A 26,360-nucleotide genomic window follows, 5' to 3' on the forward strand; every position below is an offset into this window, starting at 1 on the left:
ATTTGGTTTCCGGCCTGCTCACGGAACCGAAACGGCCCTTATTATCGCCATGAACGAACTTCAAAGGCGAGCAGACAGAAGTCAAGCATCATTTTTAATATTGCTCGATATGTCTGCCGCCTTTGACACGGTGAATCACAAGATCCTACTGAGACGCCTTTGGAAGGCAGGAGTGAGGGATACGGCACTGCACTGGTTCCACTCTTTCTTGCTGGATAGGCAACAAGCAGTATCTCTACCTCCTTTCCAATCTGTCTTCTCCCCTGTAGCGCACGGAGTCCCACAGGGCTCTTCCATTAGCCCAATACTTTTTAATATTTACCTTAGGCCACTTATTCTTCTAATCAAAAGTTTCGGCATCAAAACCATTAACTATGCTGATGACACGCAGATGATCCTCTCCCTGGAAGGAGAGGACTCTATCTCCATAGAGATCCTACACAATTGCTTGCGGGAGACATCTAGGTGGCTGAAGAATAATTCACTTCAGTTTAATGCCGGGAAAACCGAGGTGCTTTTCAACAGTGGCTTGAGGATCCCCGTCCGTTCCCTGGCAATTTCTGGCCCCCGGAAACAGCTTCTAATGTTCAGCCCGCAGTCTCTGTCCGCAACCTAGGGGTCATGCTTGACCACAAGCTCAGCATGGAAACCCATGTTCAGAAAACCTCTGCCTGCTGCTATGCTATTCTGCGCTCTTTAAGGAAGGTTCTGCCCCTCCTACCCACCCAGGCTCGTGCTCAGGTAGTTAGATGTACTATCCTGAGCAGGTTGGACTATTGCAATGCCCTCCTGCTCGGGGCCCCGGAGTATCTACTAGACAGACTCCAAAGAGTCCAATCTGCGGCAGCAAAACTGGCGTTGGGGCTCCCGAGGCGATCCCATGGACCATCTGCCTGTGCACAATTGCACTGGCTCCCTCTCAGACAGAGAGTGCAATTTAAGGCCCTCTGTATTGTTTTTAGGGCCCTCCATGGCTCTGGCCCAGCCCCCTTACAATCCAAGTTTGTGTGGTATGTCCCCACTAGACATCTCCGCTCCTCTGATGCCAAATTGGTAGTTACCCCCAGATTCAAGAAGGTCAGATCCGGAGGCAGATCTTTTGAGGTCACCGCCGCCAGACTCTGGAACACCCTCCCCACTGAGATCAGACACACCGAGGAACTCCTACCTTTCAGAAAAAAGGTTAAAACTTGGCTCTTCCCGGGCTAGCCCACGCCCACCTCTTGTTCCACCCCTCAATTCCCCCTCAGACTCTGTCAGCGCCAGGATGCCTGCAATGGCGACAGTTTGCGCTCTACAAATTCTTAAAATAAATAAATAAATAATAAATAAAATAAGAAGACACTCAAGCTCCGTCGAGCTGCGCGCCTGGAGGCCCAGCTATGTGCACCGGTGCCTACGGACATTTTCGATGCTGGGGAGGTCAAGGATGAAGATATCCAGGACGTCTCAGAATCAAACCCCGCGTCGGATTTCACGGAATACTATGACGCTGAGGCCGAAGCTTTCGAAAGCGAAGAAGTCGTCGAGGAGGTAGGAGACGCCGACGGGGCCATGGAGGATAGCTCGGACGAGGAGCTTCCTCAGACTGACTCTGGGGCCGTGCAATCTATAAGGCCCAGGTCGAGGGATCGCCTTCGGGCCTTCCCCAAGACCTTGATGTGAGTTCCTCGGCCCCGCCTGCAGGCCCGGCCACGGACATTGTTACCGAGTCACTCCCGGTGAAAACGAAACCGAAAGTGAAATCTACGGTCTCGACGCCAGATACTGCGCAGGTGCAGGTATCGAAACCGAAAGTGCGCATCGCATTGGTCGGATCGAAGACTTCGGAGGCCTCGGCGCCGAAGAAACCTAAGATGGCCGTCGAGCCGAAGGGCCAAGTCAAGATGGCCGAGCCTAAGGCTACCGCGTCGAAGACTAAGGTGAAGGGGTTCGACACGGGCACATCGGCGCCGAAGACGATCGACGCCGGCAAAAGTCGGGACGACCACAAGAAGGCTGTCGACGACCCCAAGAAGTCTCTCGGCGACCCGAAGAAGCGGGCCGATGACCCGAAGGTCCTCTCTGCCCCGCTTCCGCACGACAAGGCCAAGGGTGCTGCGCCAAGTGAGTCGACTCCGAAAGTGGCCTTGAAGGACTCGACTCCGAAACCGTCCTCGAAGGACTCCGTTGAACCGGCACGTCCATCTGCCGCGTTCACGAAGAAGGTCACGGAGTCCCTGCAGCGCATTGGGGACGGCGCCGCGGCAGTCGAGCCGAAGGATCCTCCGCCTGCCAAGCCTCTGGAAAAAACGGCTAAGGCGTCATCGCCGATCCTCTTTACCTTGCCGCCTAAGACTGCGCCGAAAGCTTGCGCTGCTAGGCCGGGGGCCGGCGTGCCCGAGAAGGTATCTTCGGCGCCGAAGGCATCGTTGGTGGTCCATGGCCCGCGGCCTCGACAACACTCGGAGGAGGAGCGTCAAGAACATTTCATCGACGCCGAAACGGGCAGGCTTTCCCTTCTGAAGAGGAAAATCACCCCAGAACCCCACTTGGAGTCTTACAAAATCCCCCTAAAGAAGAAAATGGACTCTGCTGGTACTCCAGCCTTAGTGGAGCCCCTTTCACCACAAGCTCACAAGGTCTCGCCCACTTACTCCGATGTGGACGCTGGTGAGGGCGATGACGAGGATGAATATAGCTATCCGGTCTACACAGACCCGGAGGATGTAACTGAGCACTGGTCAGCCGGTGGGGACTCTGGGATCCACATTCGGGACAAGACCCTCAGCTCTTCTCTGCTAAAACTTCACCTACTGAAGACGCTGCTGCTTTCAATGCCCTCATTGAACGGGCCGCAGCCAATCACAATGTCCAGCTGCATGCTGACCCTGTGGATGTAGATTTCCTCTTTGACACCTTTTCTGTCTCTGAAAAGACTGTGAAAACTCTGCCAATGCTGAAGGGCGTTTTGAAGCACGCTGCTGAGGTCTTCAAAGAACCTACCAGGGCGGAGTCATCAACCCGAGGATTGACAAAAAGTACAAAGCGGCGCCTACTGATACAACTTACATTAAAGGACAGTTGCCTCTGGACTCCCTGGTCGTCTCGAATGCCCGGAAGAGGGCCAATTCTCAGACTACGGGTGATGCTCCTCCCCCAGACAAAGAATCCAAGGTCTTTGAGGCTTCGGGGAAGAGGGTAGCAGCACAGGCAGCCAACATATGGCGCATCTCTAACACACAGGCGCTTCTAGCGCGCTATGACAGGGCGCACTACGATACACTAGAGACCCTGTTGCAACACCTGCCTGATCAATACAAGGAAGGGGCTGAGATGCTAATCCAGGAGGGGAAGCTGATCTCCAATGCTTCCATAAAGTGCGCTCTAGACGCGGCTGACACCGCTGCGCGCGCCATTAACACCAGTGTTATGCTTCGGAGACATGCCTGGCTGAGAATCTCTGGTTTCAAGCCAGACATCCAAACCACCATCTTGAACCAAACGGTCAACCCAGATCACCTGTTTGGCCCGGAGGTTGACACCACCCTAGAGAAAATGAAGGAGGACACTGACACTGCAAAATCCATGGGTGCCTTGCAGTTCCAGCAGTTTCGGGGTGGGTCCTTTCGTCGCTCCAATACCAGAGGCACCTCAAGGGGTCAGCTTTCACAGTCCGCGCAGTTCTACAAGGGCAACACCCAGACTACTTATGCCAACAAGAGTCGAGGTGGATACCCCGGCAACAGCGCCAAAGGCAGAGGACGTGGCAACAACAGCTCCAGGTCCTCTACCGCCAACAAACAGTGACGCATTGTCACTGCCCCCCGACCACACAACACCGGTCGGGGGGAGACTCCAGCAGTTCCTGCCCGTGTGGAAGTCCATCACCACGGACAGGTGGGTCAGAAAGCTTATCCAATTTGGTTATTGTCTGGAGTTAACATCCACCCCCCCCCCCCCCAACATACCCCCAAGGCACCATCCTATGTCGGACGAGCACTTGCACTTATTGCAGCAGGAGGTCAATGTCCTGCTGCAAAAGGGGGCAATAGAGCTCGTGCCCATGCAGGAAAGAGGCACAGGAGTTAACTCCCTGTACCTCCTGATTCCAAAAAAGGACGGGTCCCTCAGGCCCATCCTGGATCTCAGGCCCCTCAACTTCTACATCCTATCGGAGCACTTCCATATGCTAACCCTGCAGCAAGTGCTCCCGCTGCTCCAACAGGGGGACTTTCTCGCAACTTTAGACCTAAAGGATGCGTACTTTCACATTCCACTACACCCTTCACACAGGAAATATCTCAGGTTCACCATCCAAAACCAGCACTACCAATTCAGGGTTTTGCCTTTCGGGGTCACCACGGCACCCAGGGTGTTCACAAAGTGCCTGGCGACGGTGGCGGCACATCTGAGGAGACAAAACATCCACGTCTACCCCTATCTGGACGACTGGCTCATCCAAGCGAAGTCAGCCCAGCAGTGTGCCGCCCACGTGTCCCACACCATTCACCTCCTGCACGATCTGGGATTCTCACTGAATTACCCGAAATCCCATCTCCAGCCCGCCCACATACAGCAGTATCTGGGTGCGACCATAGACACTCTGGCTATGGTCAGCACAGCCGAATTCAGTGAGAGTCAGCAGCATTCAATCGCTGATCCAAAAATTCAGACCTCAACACTCGCTTCCAGCAAGAGTGTTCATGCAGTTGATAGGCATGATGTCCTCCTGCATCTCCATTGTCCCGCACGCGAGACTACATATGCGTCCGCTTCAGGAGTGCTTGGCAGGTCAGTGGACTCAGGCTCACAACCAGTTGAAAGACCTAGTGTTGGTGAGCGGTCGGGCATACAACTCTCTGCATTGGTGGAATCCACGAAACCTTTGCAAGGGCCGACCGTTCCAGGAGCCTGTACCACAGATCATCCTGACGACGGACGCCTCTCTCCAGGGATGGGGAGCGCATGTACTCCAATACACTGTGCAGGGACTATGGACGCAAAGACAAGGGAAGATGCACATCAATGTTCTGGAACTGATGGCGATCTTCATGGCCCTAAAGGCCTTCAAAGTACATCTGTGCAACAAGGTCGTGTTGATCCGGACGGACAACATGACGGCAATGTACTACATTCAGACGCTGGGAGGCACACACTCTCCGCAGCTGTCTCATCTGACTCAGAGCATGTGGAAGTGGGCCATTCAGAGGAACATCTTCCTCATCTCATGGCAGAGCATCTCCCGGGCAAAGACAATCAGATGGCGGACCTGCTCAGCAGGCACAGCCACCAGATGCACGAGTGGGAGATACATCCATCAGTACTCCAACCGTACTTCCAAAGGTGGGGTCATCCAGAGATAGACCTGTTCGCCACAAAGGAGAACGCCAAATGCCAAAGCTTCGCCGCCAGGTTCCCACACCCACAGTCGCAGGGCAATGCGATGTGGATGAACTGGTCAGGCAAATTTGCGTACGCTTTTCCCCCAGCACCTCTGATACCGCTGGTGGCACGCAAGCTCAGGCAGCACTCGATGACTCTCATCCTGGTTGCTCCAACGTGGGCTCGCCAACCATGGTACACCACGTTTCTGGAACTCTCCGTGGTACCGCATCAGAGGCTTCATCTCACACCCAGCCTTCTGACGCAGAGCCATGGCGACATTCAGCACCCAGATCCGCAACAGCTCAACCTGGCGATCTGGCTCCTGAGGTCCTAGAGTTTGGCTACCTGCACTTACCTGCCGACTGTATGGACATCATTCGGGAGGCAAGGAAGCCCACCACTAGAGCATGCTATGCAGCAAAATGGAAGCGGTTTGTCATTTATTGTGCGAACCACAACATTAACCCGCTGGATGCTTCCATTCAGAACATCATCTGTTACCTGTTCCATCTGTACAAGTGTAATCTGGCCTATACTTCCATTCGCATTCACCTGTCTGCAATGGCCGCTTATCTCCAAAACAGGCAGCACCTCTCCCTCTTCAGGGTGCCTGCCATTAAGGCCTTTCTAGAAGGACTCAAACGAGTCATTCCCCTGCGGACTCCACCAGCTCCTGAGTGGAACCTCAATGTGGTCCTTACCAGGCTGATAGGTCCTCCCTTTGAACCACTGCATTCCTGCGAGATTCAGTTCTTGACGTGGAAAGTGGCTTTCCTCATAGCGATTACATCGCTAAGGAGGGTTAGTGAATTGCAAGCCCTCACTATCAAAGAGCCATTTATCCAAATTCATTCCAACAGGGTGGTGCTCCGCACTAATCCTAAGTTTCTGCCCAAGGTTGTGTCTCAGTTCCACATCAACCAAACAATCGAATTACCTGTTTTCTTTCAAAATCCTGAGTTACTGGCGGAACGGATGCTCCATACCCTTGACGTTAAACGGGCCCTAATGTATTACATCGATAGGACCAAGGATTTTAGGAAAACTAAGCAACTCATTGTCGCCTTTGCGCCACACCACAAAGGTAACCCTATTTCCAAGGCTGGTATTGCTAGGTGGATCGTTAAATGTATCCAGATCTGCTATCTAAAAGCAAAACGCACTCTTCCCATTCCACCAAGAGCCCACTCCACCAGAAAGTTGGGGGCCTCTATGGCATTCCTTGGAAACATTCCTTTGGAAGACATATGTAGAGCAGCCACATGGTCTACCACACACTCATTTACTAAGCATTACTGTGTTGATGTGCACTCCAAACAGCAGGCAGCTGTAGGGCAGGCTGTTCTAAAAACACTTTTTCAAACGGCTGCAGCTGGCACACGCGGCCACCGCTAATGGAGGGACTGCTATGTATTCTATGCACAGATATGAATTCAGCAGCCCACATACCTCGAGCCGAATATGCTACTTACCAGTATGCATCTGTTCTTGGCATGTAGGGCTGCTGACATTCATATCGCCCGCCCTCCTCCCCGGCGCCTGTAGCAGCTGCAGTGTTCACATATCATTTCATGGCATGGTCATCATTCACTGAGTTCCACTCCATCTTGGCCACAATGGCTAAAAACAATCTGAGGATGGAGTCGATGCCCATGCGCACTGTAGTCCAGGGGAGGAGCCACCTATCTCGTGATACTTCGAAGACTCTTCCAGGACAACAATGTGCAATCATCCGGACCCAACACTAGGCGGCGATCTATGCACAGATATGAATGTCAGCAGCCCTACATGTCAAGAACAGATGCATACTGGTAAGTAGCATATTCGTTTCTCGAACCCAGCCTGGTACCGGTAAGCAATAAATACTTTACAGTAGTAATGCAGTTGTAACACAGTGTGGATTGCAATTGTAAATGTACTTTGGTTTGATTACAGTAGCGTTACCGATAATGCAATGCTTTTCAGAATACAGTTCATATACTTTGTATAGGATTTTTAGTAAAATGACGAGTACATTACTTTCGGATTACTTTTCTCTGATACGGTGCAGAGTATACCTGGATACTGCACTGGGACATTTCCTGTAAACAGGTGAGTAAAAGCGTTTTTTGTTAAGTACAATTTTAAAAGGTTTCTTAGATTTTCCAACTCCACATTTAGAAACTTTTCATAGAAAAACAGTCAATTTTACCCTATTGAGGAAAATATTGTTATCGGTTAACAGGTAATTACTTTGTTGTGGGAGTTGAGGCTCTGGGGGTAGACTTAGGGGAACCCCCGGGTCAAGGGTGCACTCTTGTTACACCCTCAGCAGCACTAGGGTGGCTGGTGTAGGAAGGTGGGTTTCTGTTGCAGTAACCTCCCCCCCGCCCCCCCACTTTTTGCCAGACTACTGATGCCCTTTTTCTTGGTGTGCCCTGGGTCCTGGCCAATCAGGTGCCCAGGACCGGTGTTCTTTCCCTAAAACTAACCCAATTGGCATCTCTGGCCACGGGTCAGCCCCTGGTAAATGGTACCCAGGGCACTGTGACCAGAGAAGACCCATAAGGGCTGAAGCACTTATTGTGCCACCCTTAGAGGCCATGTGCCCTGACACACAGACACTGCCTTTGCAGGCTGCGTGTCTTGGTGCAGAACAAAGTGAGGAGTCTGCATGGCACACATCCCTGTGTGCCATGCCCGCAAAACAATTCCCTGGCATACATCAGTCACCCCTCTAGCTTATGCCAGTGGCGAGGGTACAGGTGCATGAGCCCTGTGCCCCTACAGTACCCAGGGCCATTCCTGGGCACTGTAAGTGCAGTGATGCCATTAAGAGTATATGGTGCAGGGAGGTTGTCATTACGAACTCCACAGCACCATAATGGCTACACTGAAGACTGAGAAGTTTGGTATCAAACTTCTTAGCACATTAAAAACCCACAGTGATGTCAGTGTGGGATTTAATGCCAAATGCACACAGAGGGCATCTCAGAGATGCCTCCTGAAAACTAACCTACTTCTAATGTCCAGGCTGAGTGGCTGCTTTCAGCTGCCACCACCAGACATGGTTCTGGACCCCTGGGTCGAGAGCTGCTGCTCTCTGGGGCCTGAAACAATGCACATCCTGGGACGAGGTGCCGAGCCTCCTCCCCAGCATGGGCAGGGTTCACAAAGGGGAGGCTTCAAAGGGTTGCCTCCTTTGTGAGCCTCCCGAGACCATTTGCTGCTTTCAGCAACTGGTCTCCACTGGCTCTGACCCCCATTTGGCGGAACGGATCCTGAATTTCTGCTGTTCATGAGTGTCTGTGGGGGGGACCTTGCACCAGCCCATTGTAATCATTCAGGTTTAAGCGGTTCTAAGTGTGTTGTATGTAGAGAGAACCACTGACCTTCTGAAGAGTGGAGATGCCCCATCGCTCTGCTTTTATGTGGGCATTTCAGGATTGTATTCCTGGTCTATAACGTTTAACTTAGTGGCCCACACCACGTGCGGAAAGAATCTTACATAAACTACCTTTTGACTGCCTCACCAGTTGATTTTTCTTTCGGATTGAATGAAGGGGTCTGCTCACAACTGCACCTACCCCAGAAGACCTTGTTACCCTTCTGTAGCACAATGTGTTTATTTAATTCGGACCTCTGTTGGGAAATAATGCCTTCACGCCAACTGTGGCCTTTCCCTGGACACTAGCCTTTCCTGTGGTCACCATCTCTGCACACAGGGTTATCTGAAGTCCAGGCTCTGTGTTGTAACAAATTTGGAAGTGAAGTCATATTATGACCCCACTGACTTTCTCCCTAAAGAACAATAAGACTTTTATTAAATCGGATCATATTGTTTCCTACTTCTTTCCTTGCTTCCTTCTGCTCCATTGCAAAGGTTCTTTCACACTGGAAAAACCATTAGAAACTTCCAGAACACTAAGGATTCAGAAAATCTTCCCATCTTTTGAGTTTCGTTCCCTCTGTGATTTGTAGTCCGTTGTCTCCCATCCTGCCTCCTACTCTGCTACCAAAAGACAAACGGATCCTTTTCAGAGGTATGAGACTGACTCCACCTGAGGGAAAGTCATTCTTGTAAACTAAGAACTGGGGTGAAGTGTCTCCTCTTTCAATTCAGCTTCAAGATCTGTGCGAGCTGGGACCCTCTTCTGTAAGACTTTGTTCGAGTTGAGACCCTCTTCTGTAGGGCTTTGTTCGAGTTGAGACCCTCTTCTGTAGGGCTTTGTTCGAGTTGAGACCCTCTTCTGTAGGGCTTTGTTCGAGTTGGGACCCTCTTCTGTAGGGCTTTGTTCGAGTTGGGACCCTCTTCTGTAGGGCTTTGTTCGAGTTGGGACCCTCTTCTGTAGGGCTTTGTTCGAGTTGAGACCCTCTTCTGTAGGGCTTAGTTCGAGTTGAGACCCTCTTCTGTGGGGTTTGTTCGAGTTGAGACCCTCGTCTGTAGGTCTTTGTTCGAGTTGAGACCCTCTTCTGTAGGTCTTTGTTCGAGTTGAGACCCTCTTCTGTAGGGCTTTGTTCGAGTTGGGACCCTCTTCTGTAGGGTTTTGTTCGAGTTGAGACCCTCTTCTGTAGGGCTTTGTTCGAGTTGAGACCCTCTTCTGTAGGGCTTTGTTCGAGTTGGGACCCTCTTCTGTAGGGCTCTGTTCGAGTTGAGACCCTCTTCTGTAGGGCTTAGTTCGAGTTGAGACCCTCGTCTGTAGGTCTTTGTTCGAGTTGAGACCCTCTTCTGTAGGTCTTTGTTCGAGTTGAGACCCTCTTCTGTAGGGCTTTGTTCGAGTTGGGACCCTCTTCTGTAGGGTTTTGTTCGAGTTGGGACCCTCTTCTGTAGGGCTTTGTTCGAGTTGGGACCCTCTTCTGTAGGGCTTTGTTCGAGTTGGGACCCTCTTCTGTAGGGCTTTGTTCGAGTTGAGACCCTCTTCTGTAGGGCTTAGTTCGAGTTGAGACCCTCTTCTGTAGGGCTTTGTTCGAGTTGGGACCCTCTTCTGTAGGGCTTTGTTCGAGATGAGACCCTCTTCTGCAGGGCTTTGTTCGAGTTGAGACCCTCTTCTGCAGGGCTTTGTTCGAGTTGAGACCCTCTTCTGCAGGGCTTTGTTCGAGTTGAGACCCTCTTCTGTAGGGCTTTGTTCGAGCTGAGACCCTCTTCTGTAGGTCTTTGTTCGAGTTGAGACCCTCTTCTGTAGGGCTTTGTTCGAGTTGGGACCCTCTTCTGGAGGGCTTTGTTCGAGTTGAGATCCTCTTCTGTAGGGCTTTGTTCGAGTTGAGACCCTCTTCTGTAGGTCTTTGTTCGAGTTGAGACCCTCTTCTGTAGGTCTTTGTTCGAGTAGAGCCCCTCTTCTGTAGGGCTTTGTTCGAGTTGAGACCTTCTTCTGTAGGGCTTTGTTTGAGATGGGACCCCTCTTCTGTAGGGCTTTGTTTGAGATGGGACCCCCTTCTGTAGGGCTTTGTTCGAGTTGAGACCCTCTTCTGTAGGGCTTTGTTTGAGTTGAGACCCTCTTCTGTAGGTCTTTGTTCGAGTTGAGACCCTCTTCTGTAGGGCTTTGTTCGAGCTGAGACCCTCTTCTGTAGGGCTTTGTTCGAGTTGAGACCCTCGTCTGTAGGGCTTTTGTTCGAGTTGAGACCCTCTTCTGTAGGGCTTTGTTCGAGTTGAGACCCTCTTCTGTAGGGCTTTGTTTGAGATGAGACCCTCTTCTGTAGGGCTTTGTTAGAGTTGAGACCCTCTTCTGTAGGGCTTTGTTCGAGTTGAGACCCTCTTCTGTAGGGCTTTGTTCGAGTTGAGACCCTCTTCTGTAGGTCTTTGTTCGAGTTGAGACCCTCTTCTGTAGGGCTTTGTTCGAGTTGAGACCCTTTGTTTGAGTTGAGACCCTCTTCTGTAAGGCTTTGTTCGAGCTAGGACCCTCTTCTGTAGGGCTTTGTTCGAGTTGGGACCCTCTTCTGTAGGGCTTTGTTCGAGTTGAGATCCTCTTCTGTAGGTCTTTGTTCGAGTTGGGACCCTCTTCTGTAGGGCTTTGTTCGAGTTGGGACCCTCTTCTGTAGGGCTCTGTTCGAGTTGAGACCCTCTTCTGTAGGGCTTAGTTCGAGTTGAGACCCTCGTCTGTAGGTCTTTGTTCGAGTTGAGACCCTCTTCTGTAGGTCTTTGTTCGAGTTGAGACCCTCTTCTGTAGGGCTTTGTTCGAGTTGGGACCCTCTTCTGTAGGGTTTTGTTCGAGTTGAGACCCTCTTCTGTAGGGCTTTGTTCGAGTTGAGACCCTCTTCTGTAGGGCTTTGTTCGAGTTGAGACCCTCTTCTGTAGGTCTTTGTTCGAGTGGAGATCCTCTTCTGTAGGGCTTTGTTCGAGTTGAGACCCTCTTCTGTAGGGCTTTGTTCGAGTTGGGACCCTCTTCTGTAGTGCTTTGTTCGAGTTGAGACCCTCTTCTGTAGGGCTTTGTTCGAGTTGAGACCCTCTTCTGTAGGGCTTTGTTCGAGTTGAGACCCTCTTCTGTGGGGTTTGTTCGAGTTGAGACCCTCTTCTGTGGGGTTTGTTCGAGTTGAGACCCTCTTCTGTGGGGTTTGTTCGAGTGGAGACCCTCTTCTGTAGGGCTTTGTTCGAGTTGAGACCCTCTTCTGTAGGGTTTTGTTCGAGCTGAGACCCTCTTCTGTGGGGTTTGTTCGAGTTGAGACCCTCTTCTGTGGGGTTTGTTCGAGTTGAGACCCTCTTCTGTGGGGTTTGTTCGAGTTGAGACTCTCGTCTGTAGGTCTTTGTTTGAGTTGAGACCCTCTTCTGTAGGTCTTTGTTAGAGTTGAGACCCTCTTCTGTAGGGCTTTGTTCGAGTTGGGACCCTCTTCTGTAGGGCTTTGTTCGAGTTGGGACCCTCTTCTGTAGGGCTTTGTTCGAGTTGGGACCCTCTTCTGTAGGGCTTTGTTCGAGTTGAGACCCTCTTCTGTAGGGCTTTGTTCGAGCTGAGACCCTCTTCTGTAGGGCTTTGTTCGAGTTGGGACCCTCTTCTGTAGGGCTCTGTTCGAGTTGAGACCCTCTTCTGTAGGGCTTTGTTCGAGTTGGGACCCTCGTCTGTAGGTCTTTGTTAGAGTTGAGACCCTCTTCTGTAGGGCTTTGTTCGAGTTGGGACCCTCGTCTGTAGGTCCTCGTTCGAGTTGAGACCCTCTTCTGTAGGTCTTTGTTTGATTTGAGACCCTCTTCTGTAGGTCTTTGTTCGAGTTGAGACCCTCTTCTGTAGGGCTTTGTTCGAGTTGAAACCCTCTTCTGTAGGGCTTTGTTCGAGTTGAGACCCTCGTCTGTAGGGCTTTGTTTGAGATGGGACCCCCTTCTGTAGGGCTTTGTTCGAGTTGAGACCCTCGTCTGTAGGGCTTTGTTCGAGTTGAGACCCTCGTCTGTAGGGCTTTGTTCGAGTTGAGACCCTCGTCTGTAGGGCTTTTTTTCGAGTTGGGACCCTCTTCTGTAGGGCTTTGTTCGCGTTGAGACCCTCTTCTGTAGGGCTTTGTTCGAGTTGGAACCCTCTTCTGTAGGGCTTTGTTCGAGCTGAGACCCTCTTCTGTAGGGCTTTGTTTGAGATGGGACCCCCTTCTGTAGGGCTTTGTTCGAGTTGGGACCCCCTTCTGTAGGGCTTTGTTCGAGTTGGGACCCTCTTCTGTAGGGCTTTGTTCGAGTTGAGACCCTCTTCTGTAGGGCTTTGTTCGAGATGGGACCCCCTTCTGTAGGGCATTGTTTGAGTTGAGATCCTCTTCTGTAGGGCTTTGTTCGAGTTGAGACCCTCCTCTGTAGGGCTTTGTTCGAGATGGGACCCCCTTCTGTAGGGCTTTGTTTGAGTTGAGATCCTCTTCTGTAGGGCTTTGTTCGAGTTGAGACCCTCTTCTGGAGGGCTTTGTTCGAGCTGAGACCCTCTTCTGTAGGGCTTTTAACGAGTTGAGACCCTCTTCTGTAGGGCTTTGTTCGAGTTGAGACCCTCTTCTGTAGGTCTTTGTTCGAGTTGAGACCCTCTTCCGTAGGGCTTTGTTCGAGTTGAGACCCTCTTCCGTAGGGCTTTGTTCGAGTTGAGACCCTCTTCTGCAGGTCTTTGTTCGAGTTGAGACCCTCTTCTGTAGGTCTTTGTTCGAGTTGAGACCCTCTTCTGTAGGGCTTTGTTCGATTTGAGACCCTATTCTGTAGGGCTTTGTTCGAGTTGAGATCTCTTCTGTAGGGTTTTGTTCGAGTTGAGATCCTCTTCTGTAGGGCTTTGTTCGAGTTGAGACCCTCTTCTGTAGGGCTTTGTTCGAGTTGAGACCCTCTTCTGTAGGGCTTTGTTCTAGCTGAGACCCTCTTCTGTAGGGCTTTGTTCGAGTTGAGACCCTCTTCTGTAGGGCTTTGTTCGAGTTGGGACCCTCTTCTGGAGGGCTTTGTTCGAGTTGAGACCCTCTTCTGTAGGGCTTTGTTCCTCTCAGCACAAGCACGCATCTCCCATCCCTCCTGAAATGCTCCAATAACTGGTGCTGCTGTTATTAATTTACTTCACCCCGACTGACCAGGTGGGTGTGATTTACCCATTAACTGTAGCTAGAATGCTAGTCCTGGTGGTATTGTGCGTGTACATGATTCTGTCTCAACCTGTTGGTTGTTTGGGACGAGGTAAGGTGACACCCAGGCGTGTATGATATGACCCTTGACCTTCAGGCTGGCAGTGAGGCTGCTTGTGTGATTTAATCTCATTGGAACCTGATCAAGTCTCTAGGGAAGGGTTACACTGTGTAGAAGACGCGACTAGGACGAGCATAAGGTTGCCAATTAGATTTTCCCCCCTTTCCTGAATCTTACATTATATTGATCGTGTCGGTAGGTGGTGTCGGTAAATCAGCCTGAATATCTTGTTTTATTTAGGGGTTCAGCTAAGAGATCAGGGTTGCTTCATGCACGAAGTCTCTGATCTGGGCGAGACTCACTTCAATCCTTGCTTTTGTTTTGAGTACGATTATAGAACGAGGAACGTGCCATCGATGTAAACCTTTTATCTGGGGATCTGCATTCTTCTGGGATGTTTAAAATGCCTGATTGATTGTTATAGATTTATTGCCTGATGTCTGCTCCTTCTTTTCCTCCAGGACATCGAGAAGAGGCTGAAGAAGGTGAAGGAACCTGAGCAGAAGCAGAAGCTTGAGCAGCTCCTGAAGAGGCTGGTGAGCGCGTGCTTGGGGTGATAACACCGTCTGATGGTTGACTCTCTTTGAACTCCTTCTGTCTCAGGAGGCAGAGGGGTGGCGGTGCTCCTGATCTGGGCAGTGGGGTGGCGGTGCTCCTGATCTGGGCAGTGGGGTGGCGGTGCTCCTGATCTGGGCAGTGGGGTGGGGGTGCTCCTGATCTGGGCAGTGGGGTAGCGGCGTCCCTGATCTGGGCAGTGGGGTAGCGGTGTCCCTGATCTCGGCAGAGGGGTGGCGGTGTCCCTGATCTGGGCAGAGGGGTGGCGGTGTCCCTGATCTGGGCAGAGGGGTGGCGGTGTCCCTGATCTGGGCAGAGGGGTGGCGGTGTCCCTGATCTGGGCAGAGGGGTGGCGGTGTCCCTTATCTGGGCAGAGGGGTGGCGGTGTCCCTTATCTGGGCAGAGGGGTGGCGGTGTCCCTGATCTGGGCAGAGGGGTGGCGGTGTCCCTGATCTGGGCAGAGGGGTGGCGGTGCTCCTGATCTGGGCAGTGGGGTAGCGGTGCTCCTGATCTGGGCAGTGGGGTGGCGGTGCTCCTGATCTGGGCAGTGGGGTGGCGGTGCTCCTGATCTGGGCAGTGGGGTGGCGGTGCTCCTGATCTGGGCAGTGGGGTAGCGGCGTCCCTGATCTGGGCAGTGGGGTAGCGGCGTCCCTGATCTGGGCAGTGGGGTAGCGGTGTCCCTGATCTGGGCAGTGGGGTAGCGGTGTCCCTGATCTGGGCAGAGGGGTGGCGGTGTCCCTGATCTGGGCAGAGGGGTGGCGGTGTCCCTGATCTGGGCAGAGGGGTGGCGGTGTCCCTTATCTGGGCAGAGGGGTGGCGGTGTCCCTGATCTGGGCAGAGGGGTGGCGGTGTCCCTGATCTGGGCAGAGGGGTGGCGGTGCTCCTGATCTGGGCAGTGGGGTAGCGGTGCTCCTGATCTGGGCAGTGGGGTGGCGGTGCTCCTGATCTGGGCAGTGGGGTGGCGGTGCTCCTGATCTGGGCAGTGGGGTAGCGGCGTCCCTGATCTGGGCAGTGGGGTAGCGGCGTCCCTGATCTGGGCAGTGGGGTAGCGGCGTCCCTGATCTGGGCAGTGTGGTGGCGGTGCTCCTGATCTGGGCAGTGGGGTGGCGGTGCTCCTGATCTGGGCAGTGGGGTGGCGGTGTCCCTGATCTGGGCAGAGGGGTGGCGGTGTCCCTGATCTGGGCAGAGGGGTGGCGGTGTCCCTGATCTGGGCAGAGGGGTGGCGGTGTCCCTGATCTGGGCAGAGGGGTGGCGGTGTCCCTGATCTGGGCAGTGGGGTAGCGGTGTCCCTGATCTGGGCAGTGGGGTAGCGGTGTCCCTGATCTGGGCAGTGGGGTGGTGGTGCTCCTGATCTGGGCAGTGGGGTAGCGATGCTCCTGATCTGGGCAGTTGGGTAGCGGTGCTCTTGATCTGGGCAGTGGGGTAGCGGTGTCCCTGATCTGGGCAGAGGGGTAGCGGTGCTCTTGATCTGGGCAGTGGGGTAGCGGTGTCCCTGATCTGGGCAGAGGGGTGGCGGTGTCCCTAATCTGGGCAGAGGGGTGGCGGTGTCCCTGATCTGGGCAGAGGGGTGGCGGTGTCCCTGATCTGGGCAGAGGGGTGGCGGTGTCCCTGATCTGGGCAGAGGGGTGGCGGTGTCCCTGATCTGGGCAGAGGGGTGGCGGTGTCCCTTATCTGGGCAGAGGGGTGGCGGTGTCCCTGATCTGGGCAGAGGGGTGGCGGTGTCCCTGATCTGGGCAGAGGGGTGGCGGTGTCCCTGATCTGGGCAGAGGGGTGGCGGTGTGCCTGATCTGGGCAGAGGGGTGGCGGTGTCCCTGTTCTGGGCAGAGGGGTGGCGGTGTCCCTGATCTGGGCAGATAGGTGGCGGTGTCCCTGATCTGGGCAGTGGGGCTCCTGATCTGGGCAAGCGGTGCTCCCGATCTGGGCAGAGGGGTAGCGGTGTCCCTGATCTGGGCAGTGGGGTCTCTGCGTGAAACTCCTTGACAGAGACCCGCTTTGGGCAGAGCCGAGTGGACCCCTTGTTGCCCGATTCTGTCACAGCTGAGTCGATCTGTCTCCGCCATGCTTGAAAAGACTCCTTAGTGGTCACATGGTTGGTCTGTTAAAGAAAAGGCCGGTCGCTCTTTCTGTCAAGCCAGAGGGTATCGTTTGTGGCACCCCTGGGCGCTTCCTTCCAGTTGATCGAGGCCATGCTCGTGGCAACAGACTAGCACTGAGTGCTAGAGCGAGGTCGGAGTTCAGCATTAGCTAGCAGTAACGAGCTCCAGCAGATGGGCCAGACACAGTGCTGCAAAGATAAGCAATCTAGCGTTGTGTCTCGGACAAGGGTTCTCTCTCCGAGGCCCAGCCAGGAGCCGAACCAAGGTCCTTTGTGGTTTGCAGGGCCAGCAGACCCCTAGTGGTGCCAGATCAAAGACCGAATGCAGCCGGAGGCAGCACTGGTAAGAAGGGCCCTATGCTTTGTCCTGGGCCTAAGTCAGGATATCTTCAAAGTCCCTCTTGGGGAGAGGACACAGGATTGTAAACGATGTCCCTGCTACCAGAGCGCTTGCTCACTTCAGGCGCAGTGTGCGATATTTGGTGCTTAGTGTTAACTTCAGGGGATCCATCATGACGTGTCTGCGCCCGTCGGACTCGGAGGGTGGTTCTTGAGTACAGAAAGTGCAGTTCCGAGAGTGAAGGGAATAATCTGATCTTGTGTCTGCACTGTCACTTCTGAGTTCAGTCCTTCCTTTCCATTAACAATCCTCTGCAGCAAATCTTGTCATTGCCTGCTTGGGCCTGCAGCCATGTTCTGCACGTAGTCCTTCCGCACACCCTAGTCTTTCACTGGTCTGGCCCCCAGTGGACGCCTCGCCTTCTCTTCCTCAAGAACAAGCTGCACCTTTTGTGAGTCGCTAAACTTCAACTACATCTACAACCAGCACAGTACAGATGGAAGGTGGAACTGCAAACCGTGGTATCAGATGTGGACTTCGCTTCACTAACCACGGCCTGAACCAGCTCAGCACAACAGCTGTGAATGCGCCATTCAACCCAGGGCGGATATGAGGGGTGAAAATAAGTGCTCCTGGCAGAGAAGATGAATGGCCTCAAGCAAAGACTCGTCCATCTTTCACCCCTGCGCCTACCCTCTGTTTTCCTCTGTGGGGAAAGCGTATCTGTAAAAGCACCCTAGTCTGCCATCTTTCTGACCCCTCTCAATGGCTGCTTAAAGTGCAAGTCCTCTATTCTAGAAGGTCGGGCCACTCTTCTATCTCATTCTTTGACATCAGTAATATTTCCACTGTTGTCCCAGAGGCTCCGTGTTTGAAAGAGTCTTCTTGGGACCATGTGTCCTCGTTTGAACGCAGCACAGTTTTGCACTTGCAGCTCTTGGGTGTCATCCAGAATGAAGATGACGCCGGCTTCCAAAGCAGATCCTATGTCTACTGTCATAACTGGTGCAATCCACAATCGTGTTGCATTGGAAATACTCAGCTGAGGCCTGGACACCGGCTCCAGAATTGAGGGCAATTCATGCTCTGGATGTGCAGGAGCAGAGCATGTGTGTCGAATCCAACTAGGTTCTTTAAAAAGCCCTCACTCACCAACCCAGTTGGTGACATGCTTCATCATAGGGCCCCCCAGGAGAGGCCAAATGCCACCCTGGTGTGCTGCAACGCCAGAACTACTGCGGAGCTGGTTTTTGTGTGATTTGTGATAAGTGATAGTGAATTAAAAATGTCTAGATTGTGTCAAAAAAAGGAAATGTATTAGTTTGGCCAATCCGACATAAATAAAAACTAAATGTGGGATATATGACTGAATAAATTGTTCAGCTATATCCACTAGTGAGTGGTCAACATGTTTCTGTCTATGTATGAAAATTAATCAGGCATTCTTCAGGACTGAAAGAAGGTGAACCGCGGCGGTATGCGCCCGCTAAGGCCCACCCTGACCTGAGGTTATGAGTGTGAAAAATATCATAAAAACTTGATTAGTCAGGTACTCCCCATGTTGAGAGGAACCAAGTTCACACTGAAAATAAAATAGACATTGACAAACTAACATACAAAGAGAAACAAATAAAAAAATATATTTAGACATGATATACGTAAGTTTGTCATGACAGAATATACACTTGTTCTCTTCACGGTGCCCTGAAACGGTAACATTGACCAGGCATTTTATCAAGAGGGGAATGCTCGATGCATATCGTGGGAAAAAAATGCCAAAGAGTGGTTGCACGCAGAGTGCCCATGTGGCGTTTTAGCGTTAATCAATAATCTGTGAGAAACTGTGAAGGAGCTGTTGCACTCTGTATACCCATAGCGGCGTTTAGCGGTAATCAGTACTCAGTGAAACACGGCTATAAACCAGTGCTGCAGGGCACGCATGGATAGTAGAAGTTTGGAGTATATTTTACATGCGGTGTAATCACTTATTATAGCATGGGTCTCGGGAGGGGGGTGGTGGCAAAATGGCAGACCCTACAGATACAGGGGGGAAAAAGGGAAACAAATTTAATTACAAGGCCAGGACATGCAAAGTGCTACTCATCTCATGCCGATGTGTGGGGAACTCACGCCTTCGCTGCGTCGTTCCTCTTGTGACCGAACCCCGCTGGTAGGTGAACGTTAAAAACCGAATGGTTTTAAGCGTCCAGGAAGTCGCAAAAAGGAAGTGTGGCTGGGCGTGTCCGCACACGTCATCGTGTGGACATGAGTGACGCGGTATAAGTTACAGCCAATCATGCGTATGGTTTTTCGGACCCTGAATGGGATATCCATTCAGGTCCGCGTATAGAAACATAAACAAAGAGTCTCCAGGAAATACTTGAAGTAAACCCTTGTTGTTACTGTTGTCAGGCATCACGGAGGCCATTGAAGAAAAGTGGATGTGCTGGCAATGTGAGCAGTAAATGTGCTTTTAAAAAATGTATATTTTTCACACTCGTAACCTTAGGTCAGGGTGGCCTTAGTGTGCCAATATCGCCGGGGTTCACCTTCTTTCAGTCCTGATGAATGCCTGATTCATTTTCACATATAGGCAGAAACATGTTGACCACGCACTAGTGGATATATCTGAACAATTTATTCAGTCAGTTCTGGCGTTGCAGCACACCAGGCTGGCATTCGGCCTCTCCTGGGGGGCCCTATGATGAAGCATGTCAACAACTAGGTTGGTGAGTGAGGGCTTTTTAAAGAACCTAGTTGGATTCTACACACATGCTCTTCTTTCAAATAAGGCACACTCTTTCGTTGTTATGAATTGGGGGACCAAGAGTTCTCCTTAATTACCTTCCCTCTCTCTCTCGTTGTTCTCCTTGTGCAGGAGCAGAGCCAGGGCTGTCTAGGAGAAGAGCTGCTTATGCCAATGTCTAAACACTGACGGGTCCTGCTTTGCAGCCTGAAGTCTATTCTAGATTCACATACTTATCACATTTCCTCCTTCGAATATTTGGGGTCAGAAGTGCCCCGGTGTGTGCCCACCGTCTTAGATACGTATTTTACCAGACGTTTGGTACAGAGGTACACCAAGAGCTGCTGCAATATTTGCTGAAGTTTTCAAAGACCTGTAGAAAATCAGGAAGCGGTCGAAAGAGAGGCTGAAATTGATGTTGGAAATGGAGATGGGCAGAGAATCATCGTAGTCTGAGAAGGTTAAATATCCACATGGGATCCCTGAGGGGCCTCTCCGTAATAAGCACGTGACTGGAAAGACTTCTTTGAAGAAATACAACTTGCAGACATTCGGACCCAACACTAGATGGCAGGAGTATGCAAAGCATGTGACTCTACAGCTCTACAATGCCAAGAACAGACGGATGCTTACTGGGTAAGTAACTGGTTTCTTTCTGTCACTCGACGCAAGGATGATCAGAGTGTAGCAATGTGAACAATGCTTATGGCGGGCAGTGCCAGGGCATGTAGGGCAAGTAATATTTTGTGATGCCAGCCATGGGGTGCCCTTCTGCTTAAGCACCTCCTTAGTTCAGGCGTGCCCAGGTGAGATGCCCCCTGCAGGTGCTGTACCAGATCTTTTACAAGCCTCAGTGGTCCAGACTGCTAGCTCTCTTTTCAGTTTTGCACCAGCCATGTGGCCCCCACTTACCTCTTTGCACCCTTTTGTAGGTACATCAGGAGAAAGCGCAGCAGGCTCGCCAGAAGCAGCGGGAAAGGGAGCTGGAATTCAAAAAGAAGCAGGGGGAGTTGGCGAAGCAAGGCAAGAAGCCGTACTTCCTGAAGAAATGTGAGTACCGTTCTCTAAGCCACGTCGGGGTCTAGGGGCGTGGATTGGGTGGCCATCCCAGCACAGCAGGAATAAAGCTGCTACTGTTCTGAACCTCTTCAGCCTCTTGGGTAATGATCAGGGCTATCGAGATCCACAGTGGACAGAAGCTGGACTAGTCCAGTTTAGGCTTTTTTTACCATATTTCATGCTCCTATGGGCAGTCTTTGACCACACAGCCTTCTTTCAGCTTGGCTGAAATATTTACTGTATACATTACAAGCCACCTCACTTGGACAGGCTCGCACTCCTCAAACAACAATAAAACCAAGAGGTCTCTGCTAAGGTGACCGTTTGCGGGACCCGTAGGTCATTGCAGCGCCGGTCCGACGAGAAGCACCTACCCGAAGATGAAGCACGACATCCCTCGGGATGTTATGTTAAATTATGTTTATAGAGCGCCAATCACCAGAAGGTCTCTAAGCGCTGTAACGTAAATCAAACGTAAATGCGTATTATTATTATTAAAGGGGTTTGTAAAGCGCCTGGTGACGCCTCCCGGCGTGTCCCCGCGCTGTGGAGAGAGAGTTTTAGGAGGGGGAGACAGAGATACAGACACCTATAGAGTGAATAGATAGGTTTTCAGCAGTTTTCTGAAAGATGCGTAACTATACTCCACACAGCGGAGGAAGCTTATCCAAACGCCTCCCTAAACAGAAGGGTTTTAAGCTTCCTCCGGAACGGTAGTAACCTGGTTTCCTTACACATTCCGTCTGGTAGTTTGTTCCAGATCTGGGGGACGGTAGCTGAAAATGCCCAGTCCCGTAGTCATTTAATTGAAACTTGGACAGACTAACAGGCAAGACTCTGATTACTGAAGAGAGCATCTGGGCACATAAGGCCTCAGGCGATCGTTGATGTTTTTGGGTGCCTCTCCGAACTGAGACTTGTGTGCAAGGCACAGCCCTTGAATTGAACCCTTTGCTTGATGGGAAACCAGTGTAACTGCTGCAGCAGAGGGGTGGCGTGGGCTCCTCTTGGCAGTTTATGGATCAACCTTGCCACATCATTCATAACCACTTGGGCTTCCTCAGGCGATTTACAGGAAGCCCAGTGCAGACTGCATTACCATAGTCTAAGCGTGACAAGATTAATGCCGTCACGATCGTCTGTAAGGTGGAAGAAGATGTGTGAGGCTTGTTCACTGTACCCAATGCTCTGTCCTGAACCTAGATCTCTTTCTCGCTTCTTTATCTCTTAGGAACAGTGACCCCCTTTTTTGATCAAAAATATTTATTGACCTACTTTAGTAATAGTAGGGATGGTTTAAAGATGCAGACTTTCCACTTGTTTTGAACCGAGATCCAGACTGACCTCCAGGTGTTCTGTAATTTATAGAGGTTGGTCCAGATGTCATATGAACTGCTTTGGGGCAGCCCGTGTTCACCCCCATATTTCCCTTTTGAAAGTGAGAGATGTGTGCATGAAGCAACCCTGGTCTCTTAGCTGAACCCCTAAATCTATCCATGCTAATCAAACAGACTTGCTTCGATGTGATTATAACTGTTCTCTCTCGTGTTTTTCGCAGCCGAGAAGCGCACGCTGGAGCTGGCGGATAAATATGTGGAACTCAAAAAGAGCGGCAAGCTGGAGAACTTCCTGAGCAAGAAACGGAAGCGCAACGCCGGCAAGGACAAGCGCAGGCTGCCCGTCCAGAAGGGCTGGTGACCTCATGGGGAGCAGGCTGACCTCTCTGGACATACCCGGACCTGTCCGGCTGTGCTGAGTCAGCCCAGTCTGTAAGGGCTGGTGAACTACATGGGAGCAAGCTGACCTTGAACCAGACTCTTCGGACCTGCCCCGCTGTGGAGAATCTGTCCATCTAGAAGGGCTCATGACCTCCAGGGAGCGGAGAAAACCTTGAACTAGACTCTTCGGACCTGCCCCGCTGTGGAGAATCTGTCCCTGTAGAAGGGCTGGTGACCAACTGGGCCGTCTGGGAAATCCTGAGCTGTCCCATTGCAGAGAATCTGGCCTCTGTTTACAGATCCAGATATGACCTTTGCCAAAACTACAGTGTTCTTCCAAGACCTTATGGATCTGTGGAAACGAGGATTACCAAGGGTCTCATCTGAGGCCCAACAACTGACGGGGAGTCCTCTCTGCCCCCCTCATCAGACTGGACTCTCCAGAATGAGCGGAATTTGCTTAGATTTCTACCACAAATTTGAATAATTTTCCCAATTTTTCGTGAAGAATCTTAAAATGTGCACATCCTTTTCTCCTAGCCGAGCTGGGCTTCCTCCTCCCACCCCTCCCAAGCTTCCTCCTCCCACCCCTCCCTTACTGAGCTGACAACCAACACTAGTGCCTTTGCTTCCCCGCTGCAGCGAGTGCCCCAGCCCTGCAGCACCATGGGTGCGGGCAGCGAGTCTCGGTTCATGAAGTGAGTCCTGCCTCTTCAGGCTTTGGTCAACCTTGTATCACTTTTACAGGAGGATTGCTGAGCATTTTATTGCTGGAGTAAAAATTGGTTCAAGACATGTTCAATCACTGAACCCAAAAAGCTGTTTTTAATGTATATATTGATAAAGGTAAGTTTTCACTTCCCACCGAACAAGGCATGCATGTGGCAGACATGCAAATACTTGATCACCTCTCAGTTTGGTGTAGATTGCAGTGAAGCAGTGGTAAAGCCAGGCTGGGCCCCAGAGACACTTGGGGCTTCTGTGGTGAGTTGGAAATTCTCCATTAACCTAAAATAAAGCTGGTGCTCAGGGAATACAACTAAAGATTCTTTACACTAGAGTTCTTTATTGTTTTAACAAATAAGTGTCATGTTGTCTGTATCACTACAATGGTGCTGCCTGCCTCCTCCGTGATGCCCTCGTGTCCCATACAGGGCACCGGATCTCTGGCTAGGTTTCAACTGTGTAATTCCTGTCCTATGTGAACACAGAGTGGCCTCATTTATAATAAACCCTTTCATAGTAATTCTCATTTCTTATATTTCATCTACAGACAGGGCAAGAGGTAGGCCTTGTTCTTAGTTTAGTGACCTCCATATATTTCCCCTCCCTTCTGTTATACAGCGAATATCATGATGTTTTCTTTTGCAAAGTCAATCTGCAGACTTACTTCTTGAAAAATGCATTTCATATGAATTCATATGTCGATCACCACACAAAGGACCGCAGTTTACCCTGAAAGTGTCTCTTACCTTAGACTATATAATGTGTCGCAACCAGGCCAGTGCTGAGATTTGAGTAGTCTGTTTGTGTTACTACCGCTAGCCCCGCACGCTGCATTGTGTATGGGGTCTCAATACAATAGAATCTCAATACAATAGAATCCTTGCGTTCATGTCTGAAAGACTTTGCTTTATCCACCTGTTGCACCTCTTGTGATCGTTAACTGGTAATCTCTGGTTTGCAACGTATGCGAGTTGGCGATGGGTCCCTTTAGGCTTCGGCAGCCCTATTTCCAATCAGTTTTCCATTAATACTGAAAAAAAAAGTTTTTAAAAAGCTGTTTAAATTGCTCTTTTTACATTAGTAGTCGGCTACGTATATTGCTTTTCATTGTCATTAAGTACCAGAGAATCCCTGATGTTTAGACCTTAACCCATTACAGCGTGGGCAGACACAGTCCCTGCTCTGACCTTTTGGGGTTTTAATCCTCACTTACTAGGTTTCTTCAGCCAGCACGGAGAGCAGAAAAGTCTAACCCTACACAAACGTTGCTTGATAACTTCCCTAAGTCAGTTTTATTTCATGGTTGGCAGGTACATGGTAAGATGGCATGCCACAGTCTACACAATGCAACCAAAGTAGATTTGAGCCCTTACAAACGTGAAAGAGGAAACAAACTGCGAATCTGGAAAGGGATTCTGTTTTGGGGTGAACAGTGCTTGATTTCTTGCGACTTCAAGTGCCTCGAGAGCTCTCGGATCATTGTAGCTCGTGTGCCAGGTGTGTTGGTTTCCCTGAAATTATGGCTTCATATGCCATGTTGCTCCTATATCCACCTCCCTTGTCTCCCGCTGGAATTGCCTGATCTCTATCAAAGTGGGATCAGCGCACTGTGTACTAATCATTCTAGGGAGCGACACTGGCTGTTGTGTTGGGTGCATTGTTTTGACCGTGTGATGGTTGAAATTAAGCTGTGGGTCAATGGGAAAGATAAAAGACTTGGTGTGTGGTACCCGGGTGAGTGTAAACTTACTCTTTTCTGACAAGACTGATTTTATGATTCCTGCTCGCTAAGTAGCCAGTGGTGACGCAGCCTGGCTCCCTTTACATTTTGAACTTTCCACTCACTCTCGTGACGGGTCCAGCCAGTATGTGTGCGCACTTGAGGAGTAGATGGCTGTGCAGTAATTTGTCTTTTCTCTCTTCCCTCTGTCAGGGTGTACATTGGTTCTAGGGGGAAATCCACTAACTCTAGATATTTTCGTAAAATAGACACCAGGGGTGGCTCACATGGCTCCCTCAAATTACTGGAATCTGCTGGGAGCCTCAGAGTTCATGCCACCCAGAGTTCCCACGTATCTCCTGATAAAAATGGTACCTCATTGTGTGGGTGGGCGCATGTCTGCAAGTGGAGGAATCCAAGGCGCAATGTGGCAATATGAACAAAACGGGTAGCTGCAGTTTTTGGGCCTGGGCTTGGCTGCCACCCAGAAAAACCTACCAAACTAAGGCATTTCTAAAACCTAGACACCCATGGGAATACAGGGAGGGGTGTCTCTCATGGATGCCTCAAAGTTTTCTTACCCACAATGCCCTGGAAACTTCAAAATGTGACTAAAATAGCAAATTTTCCTTGCATTTCTGTGACCTATTCTTCCAGAATCCGAAGGAATCCACAGAATTTGTACCATCCAGCATTTCCACACTTGACCCATTAAAAATTCTGCCCTACGTGTGCAGCTGGGCCTGGTGCCCATGACAGGAATGTGTGTATTTTCTACCTACCAACTACGTACTGGCAGTCGCCAGTAGGTTGTTATAATTAGAACCATGTTTACATAGAAAAACCATTTTTTAACTTGCCTATGTCTTTAGCACCGTTTGACGAATCTTCACTAAATGTTCCCAAAAACGTGCTCTGCTGATTAGAGTTGTGCGTGGAAAGTTTCGGGGTGATTTGTCAAGCAGGGTCCGGGGTCCAGAAAGTGTGCTTTTTGGTATTTGGTGCAAATTTGTTAAGTAGTTTTGGAGGTATTAAAGGAAAACCAAATGTGTATATCTGGTGGAGCCTAAGCATATATCTCATGGTGGGATCTGAGTGGCTGCCAACACTTCAACCAGGAAGTGCTGGCAGCTGTCTTGGGACCAATATACATGACAGCACACCATTGAAAATGCACTGCAGTGAATGATAGGTTTTGAGGGTCACAAAAAGGAGAACATATAAAGGGTGATGACAGATTTGAGTTACAATATACATCATTTGTTGATGGTACCATACTAATTTTAGGAATAGTGGTGTGTTCTAAGGTGATTTTACCCGTGTGAAAAAGCCTTCTGCTTGATTTCATGAATCATGTTTGAGAGAAAACAGTTTTCGCATGAATTTCCCATAGAGGTTGTGGAAAGTGCTCCAGAAGCTAAAATAAGAGCATATTTTCTGTAAATCA

At 50.8% G+C, this 26,360-nt stretch overlaps 1 protein-coding gene across 2 annotated transcripts in view; it reads left to right on the top strand.

Annotated features, from left to right (window-relative positions):
• The window catches only part of RRP36 (ribosomal RNA processing 36), a 133,557-nt gene extending 109,844 nt beyond the window's left edge, over window positions 1-23,713 (top strand). For both annotated transcript variants that reach the window (XM_086925831.1, XM_086925832.1), the window contains exons 6-8: window positions 14,416-14,490; window positions 20,623-20,740; window positions 22,308-23,713. In XM_086925831.1, the coding sequence (XP_086781957.1) occupies window positions 14,416-14,490; window positions 20,623-20,740; window positions 22,308-22,447 (333 nt within the window). In that variant the 3' untranslated portion in view covers window positions 22,448-23,713. The remainder of the gene's footprint in view (window positions 1-14,415; window positions 14,491-20,622; window positions 20,741-22,307) is intronic.
• Window positions 23,714-26,360: the final 2,647 nt, after the last annotated feature.

The sequence above is a fragment of the Lissotriton vulgaris genome, chromosome 6 (assembly GCF_964263255.1).
Source record: "Lissotriton vulgaris chromosome 6, aLisVul1.2, whole genome shotgun sequence".
NCBI lineage: Eukaryota > Metazoa > Chordata > Amphibia > Caudata > Salamandridae > Lissotriton > Lissotriton vulgaris.